The sequence below is a fragment of the Sapajus apella genome, unplaced genomic scaffold (assembly GCF_009761245.1).
Source record: "Sapajus apella isolate SASKATOON/1434 unplaced genomic scaffold, GSC_monkey_1.0 scaffold40, whole genome shotgun sequence".
NCBI classification, from domain to species: domain Eukaryota; kingdom Metazoa; phylum Chordata; class Mammalia; order Primates; family Cebidae; genus Sapajus; species Sapajus apella.
Window position 1 is genome coordinate 8,702,863 of NW_022436980.1, and position 20,112 is coordinate 8,722,974.

The 20,112-nt window shown below is 42.2% G+C and overlaps 1 protein-coding gene across 3 annotated transcripts; it reads left to right on the top strand.

Annotated features, from left to right (window-relative positions):
* Nucleotides 1–5,310: 5,310 nt before the first annotated feature.
* GCSAM (germinal center associated signaling and motility) lies at nt 5,311–20,112 on the top strand. 3 transcript variants are annotated; one of them, XM_032299107.1, is made up of 6 exons: nt 5,321–5,617; nt 9,247–9,315; nt 12,209–12,253; nt 13,453–13,499; nt 15,539–15,567; nt 17,244–20,112. In XM_032299107.1, exons 1-6 carry the CDS (start codon nt 5,589–5,591, stop codon nt 17,559–17,561), a joined length of 537 nt encoding a protein of 178 aa, XP_032154998.1. In that variant the 5' UTR covers nt 5,321–5,588; the 3' UTR covers nt 17,562–20,112. The 3 variants fall into 3 exon arrangements, with proteins under 3 accessions (XP_032155002.1, XP_032154998.1, XP_032154999.1); XM_032299108.1 differs by having other exon boundaries at nt 5,331–5,617; nt 17,247–20,112; XM_032299111.1 differs by lacking the exon at nt 9,247–9,315 and having other exon boundaries at nt 5,311–5,617.

A 20,112-nucleotide genomic window follows, 5' to 3' on the forward strand; every position in this document is an offset into this window, starting at 1 on the left:
TCTCAAAAAAAAAAAAAAACAAATATTAGGCTTTTATTTCCAATTCAACACATACCGTTTCTTACATGTGTTAGAAATACAGTTTCTTGGCCGGGCGCGGTGGCTCACGCCTATAATCCTAGCACTTTGGGAGGCCGAGGCCGGTGGATCACGAGGTCACGAGATCGAGACAATCCTGGTCAACAAGGTGAAACCTCATCTCTACTAAAAATACAAAAATTAGCTGGGCATGATGGTGCGTGCCTGTAGTCCCAGCTACTCGGGAGGCTGAGGCAGGAGAATTGCTTGAACCCAGGAGGCGGAGGTTGCGGTGAGCCGAGATCGTGCCATTGCACTCCAGTCTGGGCAACAACAGCGAAACTCCGTCTAAAAAAAAAAAAAAAGAAAGAAATACAGTTTCTTACATGTGTTAGGCACTGGGGTAAACACTGAGAAGAATAAAGAGTGAATCTATGATTCAAAGATTTGTTATATGGGCTTCTTTGTGTGTGTGTGTGTGTGTGTGTGTGTGTGTGTGTGTGTATGTTGCTATACTCCTTTATGGAGAAGAGATATATTATTTATAGTCCAGACGCAGTTTCACAGCAGTAAATCTGTATGTTATAAATATCTACTCTTTCATGCTGCTTTACACGAGTGATTGATCGCTAACTCACCCACAGCTCAGCTTTTCCATCCAGTGGCCTGAGCAAAACAGAAGCTTGAAAGCAAGTCCTAAGCTTTCCCTAAATTACAATGGACAGATTGACTTCCAACTCACCCTACCATGATTCTCTGGACTCAAAGACTCCTTTAGGCAATATTGGAACTAATTAAGCCATCCATGGAGCAGTATCCAGGCTGTGTCTGCTCAGGCTTCCCCAACCAGGGTCTGGGATCTGTTCATTCACACCAGTGAGAAGTCAACAATAGCCCTGCTCGCTGGCCAAGCACCCTGTCCACGTCTCTCCTTCACAATACTGAGACATTCTGGTCCTGTTACTAGCCTCTAGATAGGGCAAAAGGTGCTGAGGTCACTGAGGAGGGGACACTTTTAGGTTAAATTCATTGTTTTTCTTTTTTTCTGAAGGTAACAGGGAAGAGAAAGGTTAGTATACCAAGGTTCCTTCAGACTCTCACACATAACATACCTGTTTTTTTACGTGCAAAATGGTAGACCACTGGTTGTCATCCCAGATTTTCCATACATAAGGAAGAAGCATTTGATAACTTGGAACACATACTCTATTATTTATTGTAATTATCCAGCCTGGGAGGGGGGATGGTTTTGAAAGAGGAGAACAGGAGAAACAGACTAGGGTACCTCTAGGTTTCTTAGGTCTATATGCAGTGAAAATTTTTAATATAACCTTTGTTTAAGAATGTTCTTTTTTTTTTTTTGAGACGGAGTTTCACTCTTGTTACCCAGGCTGGAGTGCAATGGCGCGATCTCGGCTCACTGCAACCTCCACCTCCTGGGTTCAGGCAATTCTCCTGCCTCAACCTCCTGAGTAGCTGGGATTACAGGCACGCGCCACCATGCCCAGCTAATTTTTTGTAGTTTTAGTAGAGACGGGGTTTCACCATGTTGACCAGGATGGTCTCGATCTCTTGACCTCGTGATCCACCCACCTCGGCCTCCCAAAGTGCTGGGATTACAGGCGTGAGCCACCGCGCCTGGCTAAGAATGTTCTTTTTTATTTCAATGCTTCATTTAATTTGCTGATGGGAGGGTTTTCCTGAATTTCGAATATTTACAAAATAAGAAAATCTTCTGCCATAACATCCTTTCTAGAATGGGAGGGTTTTCCTGAATTTCGAATATTTACAAAATAAGAAAATCTTCTGCCATAACATCCTTTCTAGAATCAATTATCTGAGGGATTAATGAAAAAATTAATGGAGCTACTGCTTTTTGGGAAAGAGAATTAAAAGCAAAATCTCCTGCTATTTCAGAAAACCTCTCCACAAAAATAGAAGAGAAAAAAAAAGCACTTTTATTTCTGAATAAATATTCAACCAGAATGTCACGTACACCACAGGCAATCCCCTAAAAAGATTACAAAAATAGAAAGAAATCTTACCCTTTTATATGCCAAGAAGATATGCTCCGTTGTACATTTTCTTAAGACAAGCAATGACTACTATTCAAATAAGAGAACTTGACAGCACCATTTGTCACACAGAGTTTATCTGAAATTATTTTGGGAATATATTTGCTAATTGCCCTTTAAAAATTAATTTCTCCCTTCTTTTCGATTGGAGGTAGATTTGCAGTTTGGAGTTAGGTGTCAACTAAAGTTAGGCTTTAGAGGGTTGTATTCTACGCGTGGAGGCTGCACATGGACGTTACAGTTTGTGCTCTGAGCTAAACAAAAGCTACAGTGAGAGAACATAATCAATCCCAAAGCTCATTTCAAAGAGCAAGGACAGCAAAGATTAGGCGGGAGTAGTATTTGACAGTGCTTATTTGATATGGTATCTCAGAGCTGCAAACTAGATTGTACAAGTCATTAGCCCCATCAGATAGCTTTAAGGTTGTGACCTTCTTGTACATGAATCTTCTAGCTAGTTTCCTTTCCTTTGCCAGAGACAACAAAACACGAAAGCCTAAAATGTGTGAGAAATTCAGATATTAGGTATAAGCAGGCTCTCTTTCCAGGGCTGATTTCTACCCTGCAGGGGACAGGGAGTCTTGAGTGTGTTTATTTTATTCTCACATTTGTGTTTTTTTAGAAAAGTGAATGGTCAATAATGGCTTATCTTTTATAATACAATCATTTGATACTCTTTTTTTAAAAAGTATTCTGTATTCTAGAATACCATTACTAGGCAGGGATTGTCTACCTTTCTTCCATTTTTAATAAGATGTCCTGGAAATCCCTCACAGAGCCGAAAGGAAGTCTGGAGAGTAGCTATAAGGAAAAGAATGATGTGGGGTGAATCTGGGGTTGCACAACTAGTACCACAGTTTCTCTGAAATTGTTTCTTCTAAGGCCACTCCCCATCCTTCTCCTGTGTGTTTTAGATATGACCTTTATATCACTCAAGGACAAGCAATAAAATATCCTGCACTTCGTTTTATTTCTTTCAAGGAACTTCACAAGAGCAGTCTGTATCTGCTTTTCTTACCATTGAACCCACAGTGCCCAGCACATAGTAGGCACTCAACACATACTCGTTAAAGGAATAAACAAACAGATGAGTGACCAAACTAAAAACAGCCATCAAATACAAGGATAATACAAAAATCCATGATTCCTGTCCACAAATTTCTTTCTTTAACCTTTTTTTCTATTGAGATTCATTTATGTCAAGTGAAATATACCCTTATTAGTATACAGTTCTTATGAATTATGAGAAATGCATACAGTCATGTGGCCACCACCACAATCAAGGTGAAGAACAACAAAAAATTCCCTCCTGTCTTTTGAAAGTCAACACTTCCCCCACTTTTTGCTCCTGGCAACACTGATATGTTTTCTGTTCCTATGGTTTTACCTTATCTTGAATGTCACAGAAGGTAGGCTTTAAGTCTGGTCTATTTCACTTAGCATAATGCATTTGAGATTGATACAAGTTCTTACATGTATTAGCAGTCCACTTTTTTTCAATGATGGGCAGGCAGGATTCTGTTGTGTGGATGTAACACAGAGTTTGTTTAGGCAGTCACTCAATGAAGATCAGTTGGGCTATTTCCAGGGTTTTTTGGCTACTATGAGTAAAGCACATAGAAAAATTTGTATATACATTCTTAGAGGACATAAGTTTCTCTTGGCTAACTGCCTAGGAGTGGAATTGCTAGGCTGTACAGTAAGTCTATGTTCAATTTCATAAGAAATTGCCATACTTCTGAGATGTGAGAGTTCCCTTGACCCCTTCGTGGGACTTGCAACAGGGATGTGGCCTGCTTACTTGGCCACCACCTTGATCAAACTCCTTGTGGGAGTGGGAGCACACAGGTGAGTAGGTGCCAGGGCTGGGGTGAGTGCTCTTGGGCTCCACCCCAATGGCAGCGTCTAGGGATGTGTTACAATTATTGCTCTTTTAGCAGTTGCCATCCATGGACAGCTAAGTGTTAACCCACTCAGCGGAAAGTCAAGGTGACAGCGTTTTACACCCTGTCTTCTTGGTACCCAGGTTCTTGTTCAGTGTCCAGGAAAAATCAGGTTGCATGAACTGTTTGAAAGGTAATGAATGCGGAGGATTTTATGAAAATGGTGGAAGTGGCTCTCAGTGGAAGGGGAGTGGGAAAGGGGATGTTGCAGAAAGAAGATGATCTTTCCCTCCTGACTGTTTCTGGCCAGGCTCCTCTCCAAAATCATGCCATCTGAAGTTAAGCCACATCTCTGACGCTCAGTTGCTTCTTCTCTTGATGTTCATCCACTTGTCTCTCTGCCAGCTGAGGTCTGGGGTTTATATGGGCACAAGATAGGGGAGCTATACAGGTTAAAAAGTAATATTTAGGGAGGAAAACAGGGATAACTATTCCCATTTAGGGCTGCGGTCTCAAGGCTTGATGGTGGGACCTTTGTTGGGGAGCCACCCTATTCTACCCAGTAATTCCCTGCCTTATATCCTTATCACTTCTTTTTTTTTTTTTTTTTTTTGAGACGGGGTTTCGCTCTTGTTACCCAGGCTGGAGTGCAATGGCACGATCTCGGCTCACTGCAACCTCCGCCTCCTGGGTTCAGGCAATTCTCCTGCCTCAGCCTCCTGAGTAGCTGGGATTACAGGCACGCGCCACCATGCCCAGCTAATTTTTTGTATTTTTAGTAGAGACGGGATTTCACCATGTTGACCAGGATGGTCTCGATCTCTTGACCTCGTGATCCACCCGCCTCGGCCTCCCAAAGTGCTGGGATTACAGGCTTGAGCCACCACGCCCGGCCTATCCTTATCACTTCTTTCCAAAAAGGCTGTCATTCTGCATTCTCATCAGCAATGGTTGAGACTTCCAGTTGCTCTGTGTACCTTGTCAGGACTTGATATTGTCAGAGTTTTATAGCCATTGTAATAAGTGTGTAAAAGTGTTCCATTATGGATTTACATTTCCCTAATGACTACAATGTTTAGCGTCTTTTAATATTCATCTGCATAGTTCCTTTGGTGAAATGTCTGTTAAAATATTTTGATGATTTTTTTTATCAGATGTTTCTTTTCACATTTGAGAGTTGTTGATACCATATTTTCTATAGGTCTGTGGCTTGACTTTTTGTTGTAACCTCCTGACTTTTCTAAGAAGACAACATGATTTAATAAACGTAAATAGCTGCAGTAGAAAAACTCCCATGGCCCATCTGTAATTTCAGACCTGAAATTCCCCAGAGGTTTGAAGCTCTCATTGACGGGTAGTTGCTGGTTATGGCCAACAGCCAGGTTCATTCAGGCACTGACATGTTAGGACATTCTGCACATGTGTGCCTCTAACACTCCTCCCCCGGCCTCTTCCTCCCCCTGCAAAGACACCCTTCTCCTTTCTGCTGTGCCTGCACGGGTGGCCAGAGCCACACAGCCCTTTCTTTAAGTCAGGAGTTGCCCTGTCAGAGCACAGGGCAAGAAGGAAGTGACAAAGGGACAGAGGGGGAGGCCCTGACAGGACTGCGAAAATGGGAAACTGTCTGCTGAGAGAAAGCAGGTAAGTCTAGACTCCCTATGGGAGAGCAGAGGAGATGGGACAGGCCAATGCAGCAAGGAAGAGAAAAAGAAAGTTAGTTACAGCCAGCACACTAAGTTGGGGTAGAAAGTAGTTGGGTAAGGAAACTGCCAAGGCTTCAGTGCCTATTCTGTGCCAGATGCCGCGTTAAATTTCTCATAGGTTTTGCCCTCTCCCAAGAATCACAGTGAGAAGTTGATGGAGAATAGCTGAAAGGTAGAAAGACTTTACCAAGGACGGTTCGTATAATAGGTTACCATCTAAGAAATGAAACAACTTTCTGAAGGCCTGGGAAGGAGATGCTCTCCTGAGCTCTTAATGTTCCACAAGGAGATCAAAATCACCACCACCGTTCAGCCACTATTTTAACTTTGAAATAAATAGCAAGCTTCCTGCCACCTTGAGACTTCCTTTGGTGTGCACTCCCTGCAAGCAAGTAAGCAGAGGGCATCTAAATTAAACAGGCAGAGAACTTAGATTTACTTTTCTGGACCTCAGCTTCTTTATTTTAAGTAGGAATAATATAATACAGTATCTACGTTAGACAGTTCTAGTGTGTATGGTGCTAGCATAGTGCCTGACACAAAGTAGCGTTCAAAATTAGAAGATATTTTCTGTTTTCTTTTTTTGACCATCATCTTCCTTAATAACAAGGTAACCATTGTAAAAAAAAAAAAAAACAAAAACAAAAAACTAGTGCCACCAAAGACAAGGTAATGTCTGGGATATAAAATGGTGCAGTCAGCCGGGCGCGGTGGCTCACGCCTGTAATCCCAGCACTTTGGGAGGCCGAGGCCGGTGGATCACGAGGTCAAGAGGTCGAGACCATCCTGGTCAACATGGTGAAACCCCGTCTCTACTAAAAATACAAAAAATTAGCTGGGCATGGTGGTGCGTGCCTGTAATCCCAGCTACTCAGGAGGCTGAGGCAGGAGAATTGCCTGAACCCAGGAGGCGGAGGTTGCGGTGAGCCGAGATCGCGCCATTGCACTCCAGCCTGGGTAACATGAGTGAAACTCCGTCTCAAACAAAAAAAAAAAAAAAAAAAAAATGGAGCAGTCTAGAGAGAGTAAGCCAGCCAGTGGGGGGTTTTCACAGGGTTATGTCTGGAATCCCAGGTCTCAGTTCATGTCACTGGAGAGTGGAACACAGGCAAAAATTGGTAGCCCACTTCTGACTACTTGCCGAAAAGAGGATTGGTGGCCCTGTGGAATATCTCAGGTCCCTTCCTAAGAATCACGCTATCTGAGACTTCTCTACCCTGGGACCTCACAGTCCCTTGTCAATCTTCTGCTCTAGCATTGTTCTAACAATTGCATAAATTGCTATTTCTATTACTAGATGTGAGCTGCTCAAATGTAGTGATTATTTCTTATTTATTTTTGAATTCCTGGTTCCTGGAATTGTTTCTGGCACATCACAGGAACTTAATAAGTGGTAGATCATTGACTGAAAACAAAGAAATTATCGTCCTGAGAAAACAAATAAATACAGAAATGATATGAGTTGGAAAGTCCTGATTGAAGTCACACATGGAATTTGTTTTTTAGAACTTTGGTGTAGGGTTAAAAATTATGACCTTACTATGTATTTGTAATAACAAAATTGGAAAATACAGAAATTCTAACAAAAAAATGGTAATTGCATTTATAACTACTAATAACATTGGATACATTCTGCTTATTTAAATGTCTGTATTCATTAGCCGTTTGTATTTCTTCACCTGTGAAGAGCCAGTAATGTTTTTTGCCCATTTTTATTTTGATTTATTCTGTTTTATTGATAGTAAAAACTATTTGTTTTTGAAGAAATCAGTCCATTCTCATAAATGTCCCAAAAAAAACTTAAATTTTTTTTTTTACTATAAAATTTTGTTTTATATAAGAAAAAAACTTTTTCCAAGGTACACACATCTTATGCTATTTGGACTTCTTATGGTTTTGGGTTTATTATTATTATATTTATTTATTTATTTATTTTTGAGACAGAGTTTCACTCTTGTTACCCAGGCTGGAGTGCAATGGCGCGATCTCGGCTCACCGCAACCTCCACCTCCTGGGTTCAGGCAATTCTCCTGCCTCAGCCTCCTGAGTAGCTGGGATTACAGGCACGCGCCACCATGCCCAGCTAATTTTTTGTATTTTTAGTAGAGACGGCGTTTCACCATGTTGACCAGGATGGTCTCGATCTCTTGACCTCGTGATCCACCCGCCTCGGCCTCCCAAAGTGCTGGGATTACAGGCTTGAGCCACCGCGCCCGGCCGTTTTTATTATATTTTAAAGAAAATTGAATTTTAAATCTAGAAAGCTTTTTGGTTTCTGCCATTGTATTTATGCTTAAAATTCTTTGTTTATCCTAAGATGAGACAAATTTGCCCATATAAGTTTTGATTTTATTATTATACATTTGACAATATATGTTCAATATATTGTGCCAAATATAAATTTTTTTCAAAATACTTGATCGGTTTGCCCAACATCTTTATTTCTATGATGATTTAAAAAGTCTCTCTTGAACCAAGTGCAATGGCATGCACCCATAGTTCCAGCTACTCAGGAGGCTGAGGCAGGAGGACTGCTTGACCCCAGGAGTTTGAGGCCAGCCTGAGCAACAAAATGAGACCCAGTCTGAAAAATATATTAATTAAAATAATTAAATAAAATGTTTCCCTTAACATATTCAAAAGTCTTATATATACTGGTATCTAATTTTCAACGTCATCCTAACACCCAGTTATCATCCAATCAGCACACCACCCCCCATCACGTCTCTCCAGACCAAATAAGCTAAGAAGCTAGGGAAATTTTCCACAGGATAGAATGACACTCGTTACTTCATGAGAGGAGCTCAGTCTCAGAGGAAGGGACCTGCCAGCTGCAAACCCAGCTTTTCCCCCTTAGTGGTTGTGGGTCCTCAGACCCGTTGCCTAGCATTTTGGGCCTCACTTCCCTCATCGGTATAAAAAAATAAAATGATAATGTCTACCGTATGGATTTATTCTGGTATTAAATGAAATAGAACACATAAAATGACTGGCATATAGTAAGTAATGTTTGTTAGTTTCTTTATCCTCATACCCCCACTCCCCAACAAATGGAAAGATGGATATGCAGCAATCTATCCCAAACAATGAACCAGTTTATTTTCTTTATTCAATCCTTCTATCCCTTGTTCTCTGCCTCCATGCTTTCTGTGAAATACGGTGCGATTTACACGAGACAAAGCCAGTACCCTTCCCCATTACTTGCATACAGCTCATGGAACTGCACCAGAGATCATGATAGCTGAGAACCTCGGGCCTCTCTCTGGACAGACACTCTCAGGGTCATGATGAGGATCCCTGAATATTTGAAAAACAGACTTAGGATCGCTTGTTCATGGCAGCTGGAGGACATCGGTGGGCTGTCGCTGTGGCCATGGAGAGCATGTCAGCACAAAGGCAGCCTGTGGCATGTACTTGAGCAAGGAGTATTAACATGTGTGAGGGTAACCAGGCAATTTCAGAGTTACACACAAATAGCAGAAAAGAGGAAATTTGTAAAAATTATGAAAAGAAGTGGCAGGCCTGGTTAGGAAATACTTAGCCTGTTTCTCATATGTTGAATTTCAGGTGGCAACAGAACACTCAAGAGGTGCCTTGGAATCTGAGAATGCAAAGCCCCAAACAGAGAACATCCAGGTGAGAGCAAAGTCAACCAGACTCCTCCCAGCCTTTGCCCAGGGAGAATGAAGAGCGTGAAGTCCTGAACTTCACATCCCAGCGAGAGAGGGCCCTGTTCAGACCGGCGTCAGTTGCAATAGTAGCAAATGCAAAGACAGGACAAAAATGTTTGAAAACTTTAAGAAGGCGATGTGCTACTTTGCTGGAAGCTAATGTAACTCCAAGCAACAGGAACTAAGGCCCTGTTTGTCCCTGTTATGCCTCGTTATCAAATAAGGGGTCTTGTTTCCTGTTGTCCTTTTGTTTGTCTATCTCAGGTACCTTCGCCCTGCTCAACCTCCACCCTAGCCATTTTATTTTAAGCTGTCGGCATCTATTTCTGAGGTGACCACATCCCCCACGTTACGAGAATTTTTAGAAAGTTAGGGGAGAGACCATTGTGATCGCCCTGTTGCTGCTCATTAATTCTTTTTGAACACACCTTTCAAATGTCCAGCCCTAAAGAATTCTCTCTAAGGAAAGGAATAATTAAAGTACAGAGCTGTAAGTTTGGCCAAGAGAAAGACGAATAGACCCAGAGTCAGGCAAGCAAGTTTTATTAACCTACTGGGCTGCTTTGTAACAATCAGAGGAGGCAGCCCCGAGCTTACAAGACAGGGGCTTGTAAGGAGTTTGTGGTGTTATGTGGGGGTGGGAGGGGCATAAGGGAGTTTCAGGACTGAGGTAATCTACCTGCTGGTGACAAGCACAGAGAGAGTTTGTTAACTTGTAACAGAACTATAATACATCACCCTGGGACTTTTGTGGTGGCAGTTTTTTTTAAAAAAAAGAGAAACCAGGATTTTTTACAGATATGGGTCAAACAGAAATTTACAAGTACGGGTAACCAACATATGTTTTCCCTGTCCTCCCTCAAGCTACCAGAAGTCCCTAATCAGGCTTCGCTTAATGGTAGCACGTTTGGCAGCCTTGCTGCGGCGCCTAGGTAGGGGTTCAGGAATGCAGCTGCTGCAGAGCAGCAGAGGGGAAAGGCATTAGCCTGCTCCGAGGGGGTTTTCAGAGGCAGCTTGTCTCTAACAGGAACTAATGTTCCAGGGTCCAAGAATCCCAAGGGGTGACAAGGTCAGTTGTTCTGTGGCCTGTAAAGTTACCGTGCTTTTCACGTGGTTTCAGGAGGAGATTTTGAAAGAGGAGCAATTAAAAACGCAAGCACTGTTGTTATTTTTAACACCAATGCCCATGTTAGGGGCTGCAGACCCAGAGATTCCTCCCAACAGAATGCATTTTTTCAGGGCAAGTTGAGAATTATATATTTTGGGGGGTATCGTTGGGCACATGTTAAAGCATACAGTTCAAATGATAAATCAGAAGGGCCATGGCATTATAACAAGGGAGAGACTGGGTAGACCAGAAAGCCAGAGAAGGCTTTGTGAAAGAGACAGATACCTCAAGGTGCTGACATGCAGCCTAAGGTTATAGAGATTTGTCTGGTTTGCTTCATGGAGGCTGTCTGAACCCATTTCACACCAAAACAACCATGTTGAAATCCAAGAATAAATTGCAGAAAAGTCTAGTAGAATAACAGCCAGCTTGCAAATAGTTTTTGCTCGTATTTAACCTCATCTTATCCTTATAACTCCATGGGTAAGCAGTATACATATATCCTCTTTTATAGGTTTAAAACTGTGACCTCAGGAGTTCAGAGACCATCTCTCAAAATGATCCTCCTCTTCCCATCTCACTCATTTTCCTCAGTGAACCTGATTTGTTCGCTTTGGTGTGATTCAGTAGTTTTCTTATGATGTTTCCTTAGCAATAAAGCAGAGATATAAACAAATGGCTTGGAGCATATTGAAGGTAACCTAAAGAAGAGGAAGGGCTGCTGCCGTGCCTCTGGAATCCAAAGGCTTTGACGATGACGCATAGATCTTAGAGGCTGTCAGAATGCTCAGTCGAGCAGGCGGCCACAGCCAAGGTCACGATGCAGTCAGCCTCTCCTCCACTGCTCCTCCTGATGCCATGGGAAAGCTCACTGGGGGACATTTTGGGATGGTGTTTTCCAAAGGTTTTGACATACTGTAACTGATACATGTGCAACTTTATAAAGGGCTTTCACATTCAACCATGTAGGTAATTGACTATGCCTCAAATTCAGAAAGATGTACAGAATGATACTTAGACATTAACCTAGATGTCTGACTGCAGGGAGATTCTAAGCCTTTGTGCTATGAGAGACAGAAGTCCTGTTATTTAACTATATCGTTGAAGTCGAGGTGGTAGACTTGCTGATCTCCTGCATCAGAGTTGCTCTGTCCTTGGCTATTCATTCTGTATTCATATCTTCATTAAATATTTATTGAAAACTCACTTAATGTGTGCCAGACATCACTGGCAACACATACGATGATGAACAAGGTCAGTATGGCCCCCAGCTTTGTGAAGCTCACATTCTAGTGTAGATTATAGACAAGTGAGCAAATGATTGCAATATACTGTAAACTGGAGAAATTCAGAGTGCAGTAAAATGCTATACAGATATTGCCTAACCCATGCCTGAAAAAAATGATTTCTAAAATTTCTACATTTGTATCTTGATTTCCTGGAGATAACGTTTATGTGTTCTTTATTACAAGGGAACCAAGTCAATCACCAGAATTGAGGGTGAGGAAACATTTTCCCTTCGCTGGGAACATGGCAGAAAGCTCTTTTCCTGATTAGGAATTTGATAGTATCATCTCCATCCTAGGAGGACAAAGGCATACTACCATGAAAGATGTGTCCAAGTTACCTAGGATGAAACACGCTTGCGGAGAGAAAAGGTTTTCCACAGAAAGGGCAAAATGAAAGGAGTCACCTTAACAAAGTTGTAGGAATCAATTTTATGATTTGCCATCTCTCTTGGGTATTTTAGATGCTGGGATCACCACCTCGCTGAAGGGCGTTTCTGCCTTCCATGGTAAGTGGACAGTTGTTTTTAGGAGTTATTTCCCTAAGTGTGGTTTCAACGTGGTATTTGCCGTTAAGTTACTTGTGAACTCCCTGCTGTCTGTGGCCACAGCGGAATCCTGTCACTAGCCCAGATGAAATCACCTGAGAGTCAATCAGGGAAGCAATCCTTCCAATTTGATGAGAAACAGGAACAATAGGCTCATGGGTGGCATGCTCTCCTCAAACAGGAAAGCCTCAGAAGCAAAGATGAAACTAGCTACTAACATAGAAAAAAGACGCCTGTTTTTCACGCTGCAAATCTGAGTCTGTGTGTTCCGAAGCACATATTTCTATCCCTTGCATATAGAATGTATAGTCGGGGTGATCATATAATTTATCATCCAAACTAAGATACATTTGAGAGTGAAAGGGATGCTAAAAATAGTTAAAGCTTGCTAAGTGATTGATAATGACCTTAACCAGACTGAGGCAAACCAGGACATATGGTCACCCACACAGCAGATGTCCCTGTCTACTGAAATGATGGTGGTTTTCCATTATATTTATATTGCATTTTTTTCAGGGGGTCTTTTATACAGTGTCCCCTTATGGGAAGAGTGTGTTTATTTGTTTGTTTTGGAGATCATAGATTAGAATTGAGATTGAAAATAACCCTGGATCTGGGGAGAGATAGCAAGGGGAGAAATGCCAGATGTAGGTGATGGGGAGGAAGGCAGCAAATCACACTGCCACGTGTGTTCCTATGCAGCAATTTTGCATGTTCTTCACATGTACCCCAAAACCTAAAATGCAATAAAATAAATAAATGGAAAAAAAAAAAAAGAAAAAAAAAAAGAAAATAACCCTGGATCCTTCATGCACATGATATAACAGAAATTAGTACTTTGTTAGAAAAAAAAGTCTCCAAAAATGTAACCTATGATAACATCATATTTCCCCATCTATAAATCAATTCTCTATCAGATTTAGAAAAGAGAGAGGGGAGGAGAAAGAGAGAGAGAGAGAGACACAGAGAGAGAGACAAAGGAATATATTTCTACTTGGCCTCATCTTTTACTTTTTTCTTTTTTATTTAACTCATGTATGTTGAAGGAGGTATTATAAAAGGCATATAACTTTAACAAAGAGTTAAAATAAGTTTTATAGGTTTGTATAATTTCCTTTGAGAGTTTCTGAATATTAAAGCAATTTGCTTTGCTTTTACAGGAAAAAAATACGCACTTTTGAAAAGAGGCAAGATTCGCAAAACGAAAGTAAGTTGTTGATTTCCTATCATTTTCACTTTTTGATAAGACTTATATTTCCAAACTGCTTCTTCTCCATGCTCCCAAAGACCCTTGGGCATATTTCAATTATAAGATCTACACATTTTGCGGCAATGTATCCAATGGCATGTGTTTTTTCCTCACTAGATGGTGAGCTCATTGAAGCAGGAATTGGCTCATTAATCTCCATATTCCTCAGTTAGTGCCTGAGGCCTGGAGGATAGAGGCAGTAACTGGGGGCAGGGATACAAAAGATGGAGGAGAAAGGCACTTACAAGAAAGTGCAAGAAAGCCATCCTGGGATAGGGAAGGGGTGGGGCCTCCTGGCCAAGTTAAAGATTTTCTTTTTTTTTTTTTTTTTTTTTTTTTGAGACGGAGTTTCGCTCTTGTTACCCAGGCTGGAGTGCAATGGCGCGATCTTGGCTCACTGCAACCTCCGCCTCCTGGGTTCAGGCAATTCTCCTGCCTCAGCCTCCTGAGCAGCTGGGACTACAGGCACGCGCCACCATGCCCAGCTAATTTTTTGTATTTTTAGTAGAGACGGGGTTTCACCATGTTGACCAGGATGGTCTCGATCTCTTGACCTCGTGATCCACCCGCCTCGGCCTCCCAAAGTGCTGGGATTACAGGCTTGAGCCACCGCGCCCGGCCCCAAAGATTTTCATCTTTGTCTTGAGAGCTCTAGGAGATACTGGCTTTACACAAGGGGCGAGTATGATTAGATTTGTATTAAAGATATCACCCAGGTTGCTGTGCAGAGAACAAATTGCAGCAGGGGGTGGCAAGAGCAGATACCAGAAGATCACTTAGGAGGCTGGTGCAATAGTCTCTGGTGATAGAAAAGCATTGAAGTTAAGGAGAGAGAAGAATTCTAAAAGGAGAGTGTGGTGAATTGTATCACACCTAAAAATAAAAATAAGAAAGTGTAAGCCTGAGGACAGGCCATTGTGTTTCTGAAGAAGAAAAATGGAAGAGTTTTGACTTTGCCTCCCTTAAAGAGGAGAACCTAGTTCATCTACATAGAATCTTAAAATCTAGCACTGCAAGATGTGTACGTGAATGACATAGCCCTCCGACCCTAGCCACTTCACTCTGGGAATGGTGGGTCCCAGGGAACCTCAATTTCCATCAGAACAAAACATGATAGAAATAAGACCAGATGATGAAACTCTATGCTGAAGTTGCTTTTCTTATAGTGATAATCAGGGAAGTTTTAGATGGCCATAGGAGCTTATGGAGATGTGGAAATCCAGGATGAGAGGACCAAGAAAATGTCAATCCATGTACTATACGGTAGCCTCCTCTGGAGACTTTCACACAAGGGCACATGTTTGCTTACGGAGTTGGTGTCTTTGGAAGAGAATAGCAAGGGTGTCAGTTTGCCTTTTTGCTGAATGGCCAGAGCCATTTGGTTATAACTAGGCTTTGAAAAATTGCCCAGCTTCTTTGTTATCTGCCAGCAGGTATAGGAATAGGATGTTTGGCTTAAGAGTTTCCTGTTCTGCAAAACTCCTTGAACACCAACTTTCACACCACCAGCATCCCGTCACCTACAGCAGAAACAATGGGCCTCGCTTCATAGTATGGACCTCTCACACTCCCTTGTCTGTATCCTGTGCTAGCTTGTGAGCCCCTTGAGGACAGAGACTGTTTCTGATTCTTCTTTGCCTCCCCAGTGCCTGATGCAGAGGCACTGAATTTGTGTAAGGAATGAAAATAAATTTCGTTTAAGGAAGGAGTGGGGCTAGGGAAGGAGGGAAAGAGAGCTGGAGGGAGAAACTGTGATTTCCTATCCAAAGACTAACCAAATGTGTCTCCCCCCTCTCACCTCTCAGACTAGGCACAGCTCCCTGGCTGTGACTTGTTTACATGCACTGTCACTCCCCAGGGATGTGCTGTAGATCAGAATAGGCTGAGAAGAGCTATCCCAGCTGTTCCTTTTAGTTATTTATATTCTAGTCTCCCCTGCTCCTCCTCTCAAATCTCCCCATTACCTGAAATTCATTGAGTGTATTTTCTTTCTCCAGATAAAGGAATGTCATCTACTCCCATCCAGGTAATAAGAACATCTCTAAGCTAACCTATTTTTTGAGATGATGATAGAAGTGAAGACATCCCAAATAGCAGAAGAAGTTGGCCTCCGAGATCCTTTCTGACACTTACATGGAGGAGGACTTTAGACGTCAGTGCTTGTGAACCCAGGTGTCATAAGCAGGGCCTGGTGGCAGAGCAGCAGTCACCTCTGCCATATAACTTCCTGAAAGGAACTTAACTGACCACTTCATTTATGGCAGACAATAGGCTGAGTGCTTTGCACACATCAACTCATGTAGCTATCACAACAACCCTTGAATATTGCTACTGTTATGCATCTCATCCCCCCATTTTATAGATGAGAAAACTGAGTGATTAAGTGAGAATCCCCCAAAGCCAGATAGCTAACAAGGGGGCGGAGCCAGGATTCAAAAGTAAGTTTCACTTCAAAATCCGTGCTCTTCCCCCTGTACTTTGCTGCTTTGATTTTTATCTCATGATATTGCATCATAAACCTTCCCTTGAGTTCTTTCCCTATTTAATAAAGCAAGTATCTCTATAGGGTAATTAAATATCGTAACCAAAACTCACCCAGACTGGCATGCGATGGCATGATCTCAGCTCACTGCAACCTCTGCCTCCCGGGTTCAAGTGATTCTCCACCCTCAGCCTCCCGAGTAGCTGGGATTATAGACACCTGCCACCACGCCCAGCTAATTTTTGTGCTTTCAGTAGAGATGGGGTTTCACCATGTTGGCCAGGCTGGTCTCAAACTCCTGACCTCAGGTGATCCACCCGCCTTGGCCTCTCAAAATGCTGGGATTACGGGCGTAAGCCACCGTGCCCAGCCAGATTATTCTTTTTTATGAGAATAGGCTATCCTCAGAGCCCTGAGATTGGGAATTATATGGGTAGTGTTTAGTCCACTGATGTTGCTATAAAGGAATATGCAAAGCTGAGTAATTTATAAAGAAAAGAGGTTTATTTGGCTCATGATTCTTCAGGCTGTACACTCCTAACTGCGAGGATGGCACCAAGTCATTCAGGAGACATCTGCTCCCATAACAAAAACACCTCTCACTAGGCACCACCTCAAACACTGGTAACCAAATTTCAACACTGGATTTGCAGGGAACGAATATTCAAACTATATGAGGTGCTTAGGGGTCACTCCGGAACAAGGGGCAGAGAGGATGCACCTGAGTAGGCCCTATACGGTAGGCACTCTTGCTGCCTGGGTAGAGCAGCCATTTAGAAAAAAAAGGCCACCTGCCGGGCGCAGTGGTTCAAGCCTGTAATCCCAGCACTTTGGGAGGCCGAGGTGGGTGGATCACGAGGTCAAGAGATCAAGACCATCCTGGTCAACATGGTGAAACCCCATCTCTACTAAAAATACAAAACATTAGCTGGCCGTGGTGGCGCGTGCCTGTAATCCCAGCTACTCGGGAGGCTGAGGCAGGAGAATTGCCTGAACCCAGGAGGCAGAGGTTGTGGTGAGCCGAGATCACGCCATTGCACTCCAGCCTGGGTAACAAGAGCGAAACTCCGTCTCAAAAAATAAAAGAAAAAAAAGGCCAAGAGATGGGGAGGAGGTCGTCATAGAAGACAGGCTTGACCCAGGGTCAAGCCTGTGTTGAGACTGAAGTGTAAAGGTCATGGCAAAAGGCCAAATCTTGATGATGCCTCTCCTTTGACCAGCAGGACTGTGTTGACCAGACCTACTCAGAGGAGCTGTGCTATACCCTCATCAATCATCAGGTCCTCTGTAGAAGGCCATCAGGGAACTCTGCTGAGGAGCACTATGAGAATGTTCCCTGCAAAGCTGAGAGACCCAGAGAGTCCCCAGGAGGAACTGAGACTGAGTATTCACTTCTACACATGTCTTCTACCCCTAGGCATGCCCCATCCTCAGAAGATGAATATGAACTTCTCATGCCTCCCAGAATCTCCTCTCACTTTCTGCAACAGCCACGTCCACTTGCGGCCCCTTCTGAGACTCAGTTTTCCCATTTATAGTGACGTGGTTAGACTGGCATTTGTTTAGCACCAGCAAATACAAGGTGGGATGGGGGATCTGCCTGAAGCAGGGATGGGAAACAAAGTCCCTCTAGCTTATCTCCCACAGCAACCCTTTCCCTGCAGAGCACAGTTTGTGTACCACAAGTCCTCTTAGATAGCACGCAAAAGCCAAAATCTAAGATCAACCATTTATCCTGAACATCACCATTTGAGAAAGAGCTAACCATCTTTGGTTCTACATGGTTTGGAGAATATAGTGATAGGAGCTATAAAGCTATGCATACCCCAAGGGGTTCTACTCTTCTACCTGGGATCTTCTTATAAAATGTTCCCATGATTGTTTTCTGAAGTCAAAAGGAAGCTTTACTCATTATACTAAGTATGCCCAAGGGGGAGTTTACTCATTACAGTGGCCTTCCAGCTCAGCTCCCACCCCATGGGAGCCTGTGTTGCTCCTCTCGCTCCATGTGTCTAAGCCATGTCTTCTACATAGTGTCCTTTGACCTGTTGGCCCCCATGGTCTGGTTTGTTATGTGAGTTGAATCAAGATGCTCTAAGCCAGATGTTACATAATTTTAACCTATATGATTTTATCTTTAACTTTGTATTTCTCCCTAGAAATCTTAATAAGACAATTATAGCATCAGGCTATGATAAAGAAGAACGATCCTTGGAGATCCCATAGTCGCACTAGCCTTTCTTGGCTGAGAGAGGATAATTTGCTCTATGATACATTAAAGTTAGTGGCAAAAGTTAATTTGGAGTCTGATTTCCTACTGACTTCCAATTTAGTCCTCCAGTAGACTACATAGAAAGCCCTCTGCAATATACTAAATGCATATAATTAATAATATGTATAAAATATGAATACAATGTCCACATGAAGTGAACACATCTACACCTTCTTTGATAAGCATTCCTCTGTGTGTCCTCATGATTTACTTTCCCTTATCTTTTCTTTAGTGTTCCTCAAATTATATCTATCCTCTAAACCAGGGATCAGCAAACTATAACTCACAGGCCAAATCGCCCCACTCACTGTTTTTATAGATAAAGATTTATCAGAACACAGTTACACTAGTTTGTTTACCTACCATCTATGATTGTTCAACCGTGGGAGAGTTGAGTAGTTGTGACATGGACAATAGGCCCTAAAGAGCCAAAATAAATATACTTGGGCACTTTGTGGAAAAAACGTTTGCAGACACCTGCCCTAAATGATCATAGTTTGAGGGAAACTTAACAGAAATGTGTTTGGTTACTGATGCATAAGAGCAGGCACCAATAAAACGGCATAAAAATATTAAATCACAGATTGGATGAGTGAGACCAAGACAATTTAGCAAATTCTACTATTTCTGGATTCACACCTGTGTCTTCTACTTGCTGTTTTGTTTAACTCATGGCTACTGTCCTAACTTTAGGGATGCTAAAATAGTTTGTTTTGAAAGAGGTTTGTTAAGCAATAGGTACATTACGTTTACTAGACAGGCCCTTTGACCAGGTAAGTGACAGGGCTCCTAGTACATTATGTTTAGTTACTGTTTTCTTCTCAAAGTTACCCAGAGCAAAATAACTTTGCTATTTAAAATGTGCCAAGTGCCAAAATGAGGAGAAATCCCGTGGCTTGAGCTTGAATGTGTCACAGGTTTGCAGGGCCTTCAGCCAGGTGGTGGTCTTCAGCTAAAGAGCCAGCCGCATCTCAGTAACTTGTCCTCTGCTAACATCCTACTTTTAGCAAAATTATTTCACGTGGAACTCTAGCTGATCCTTGGCCAGGATAAGATCCTCAAAAGGAGGTAATCATGTCAGCAGTGGATATTGTATGAGATGTAACATGGCTTAGAGGAAAGAGTGTGGACCCCAGAGACAGGTCATCAGTCATTCAAATCCGGATTCTCTTCCTCCATCTGTGACTTTGAACATGCTAGTGGGGGCTCAGCTCCTTTACCCATCAACAGGAGGATTACATCTAATGTAGGCAAATCATCGATTACAGATGCCTAATAAATGATATCAAAGAGAATAGAAAAACAAAAATCTTTTATGATGTATGGGAAAAAACATGCTGATACGGCTGGTTATTCAGGGTCACCCAGCCGTCCTCCAGCAAAGTAGAAATACCAAATCAATGAGTTGATGCTAGAATTTTTCACATGGCTGCTTGACCATTGTGGAAGTAAATTGGTTGAAACACTCTTAGTAGGACATGGTAAGTTATGTTTGTTTGAACCTTGTCCTGTGAAAGCATTATCTGTCCCAAACAGTTATCAAAATGCTTAAGCAAAGAAAGTTATTCTTATAATGAAATTATAACAGGGATTTATAAGAGGGAATTATAAGAGGGATTATAAAAGGGAATTATTTTTGAGCAGGGGGAGCCATTTGGGAGTACTTCAAGATACCCAGTAGAAGATAGACAATTATGATTTCTCAGTGAAAAGTAAATTAAGAACGAAAAAATGAGTAAAAATATCTGATGAATGTAATATACTTAATGTGTAGGATGTCTCAAATTTCCAGTAAATAAATTTTGATATCCAAAAAT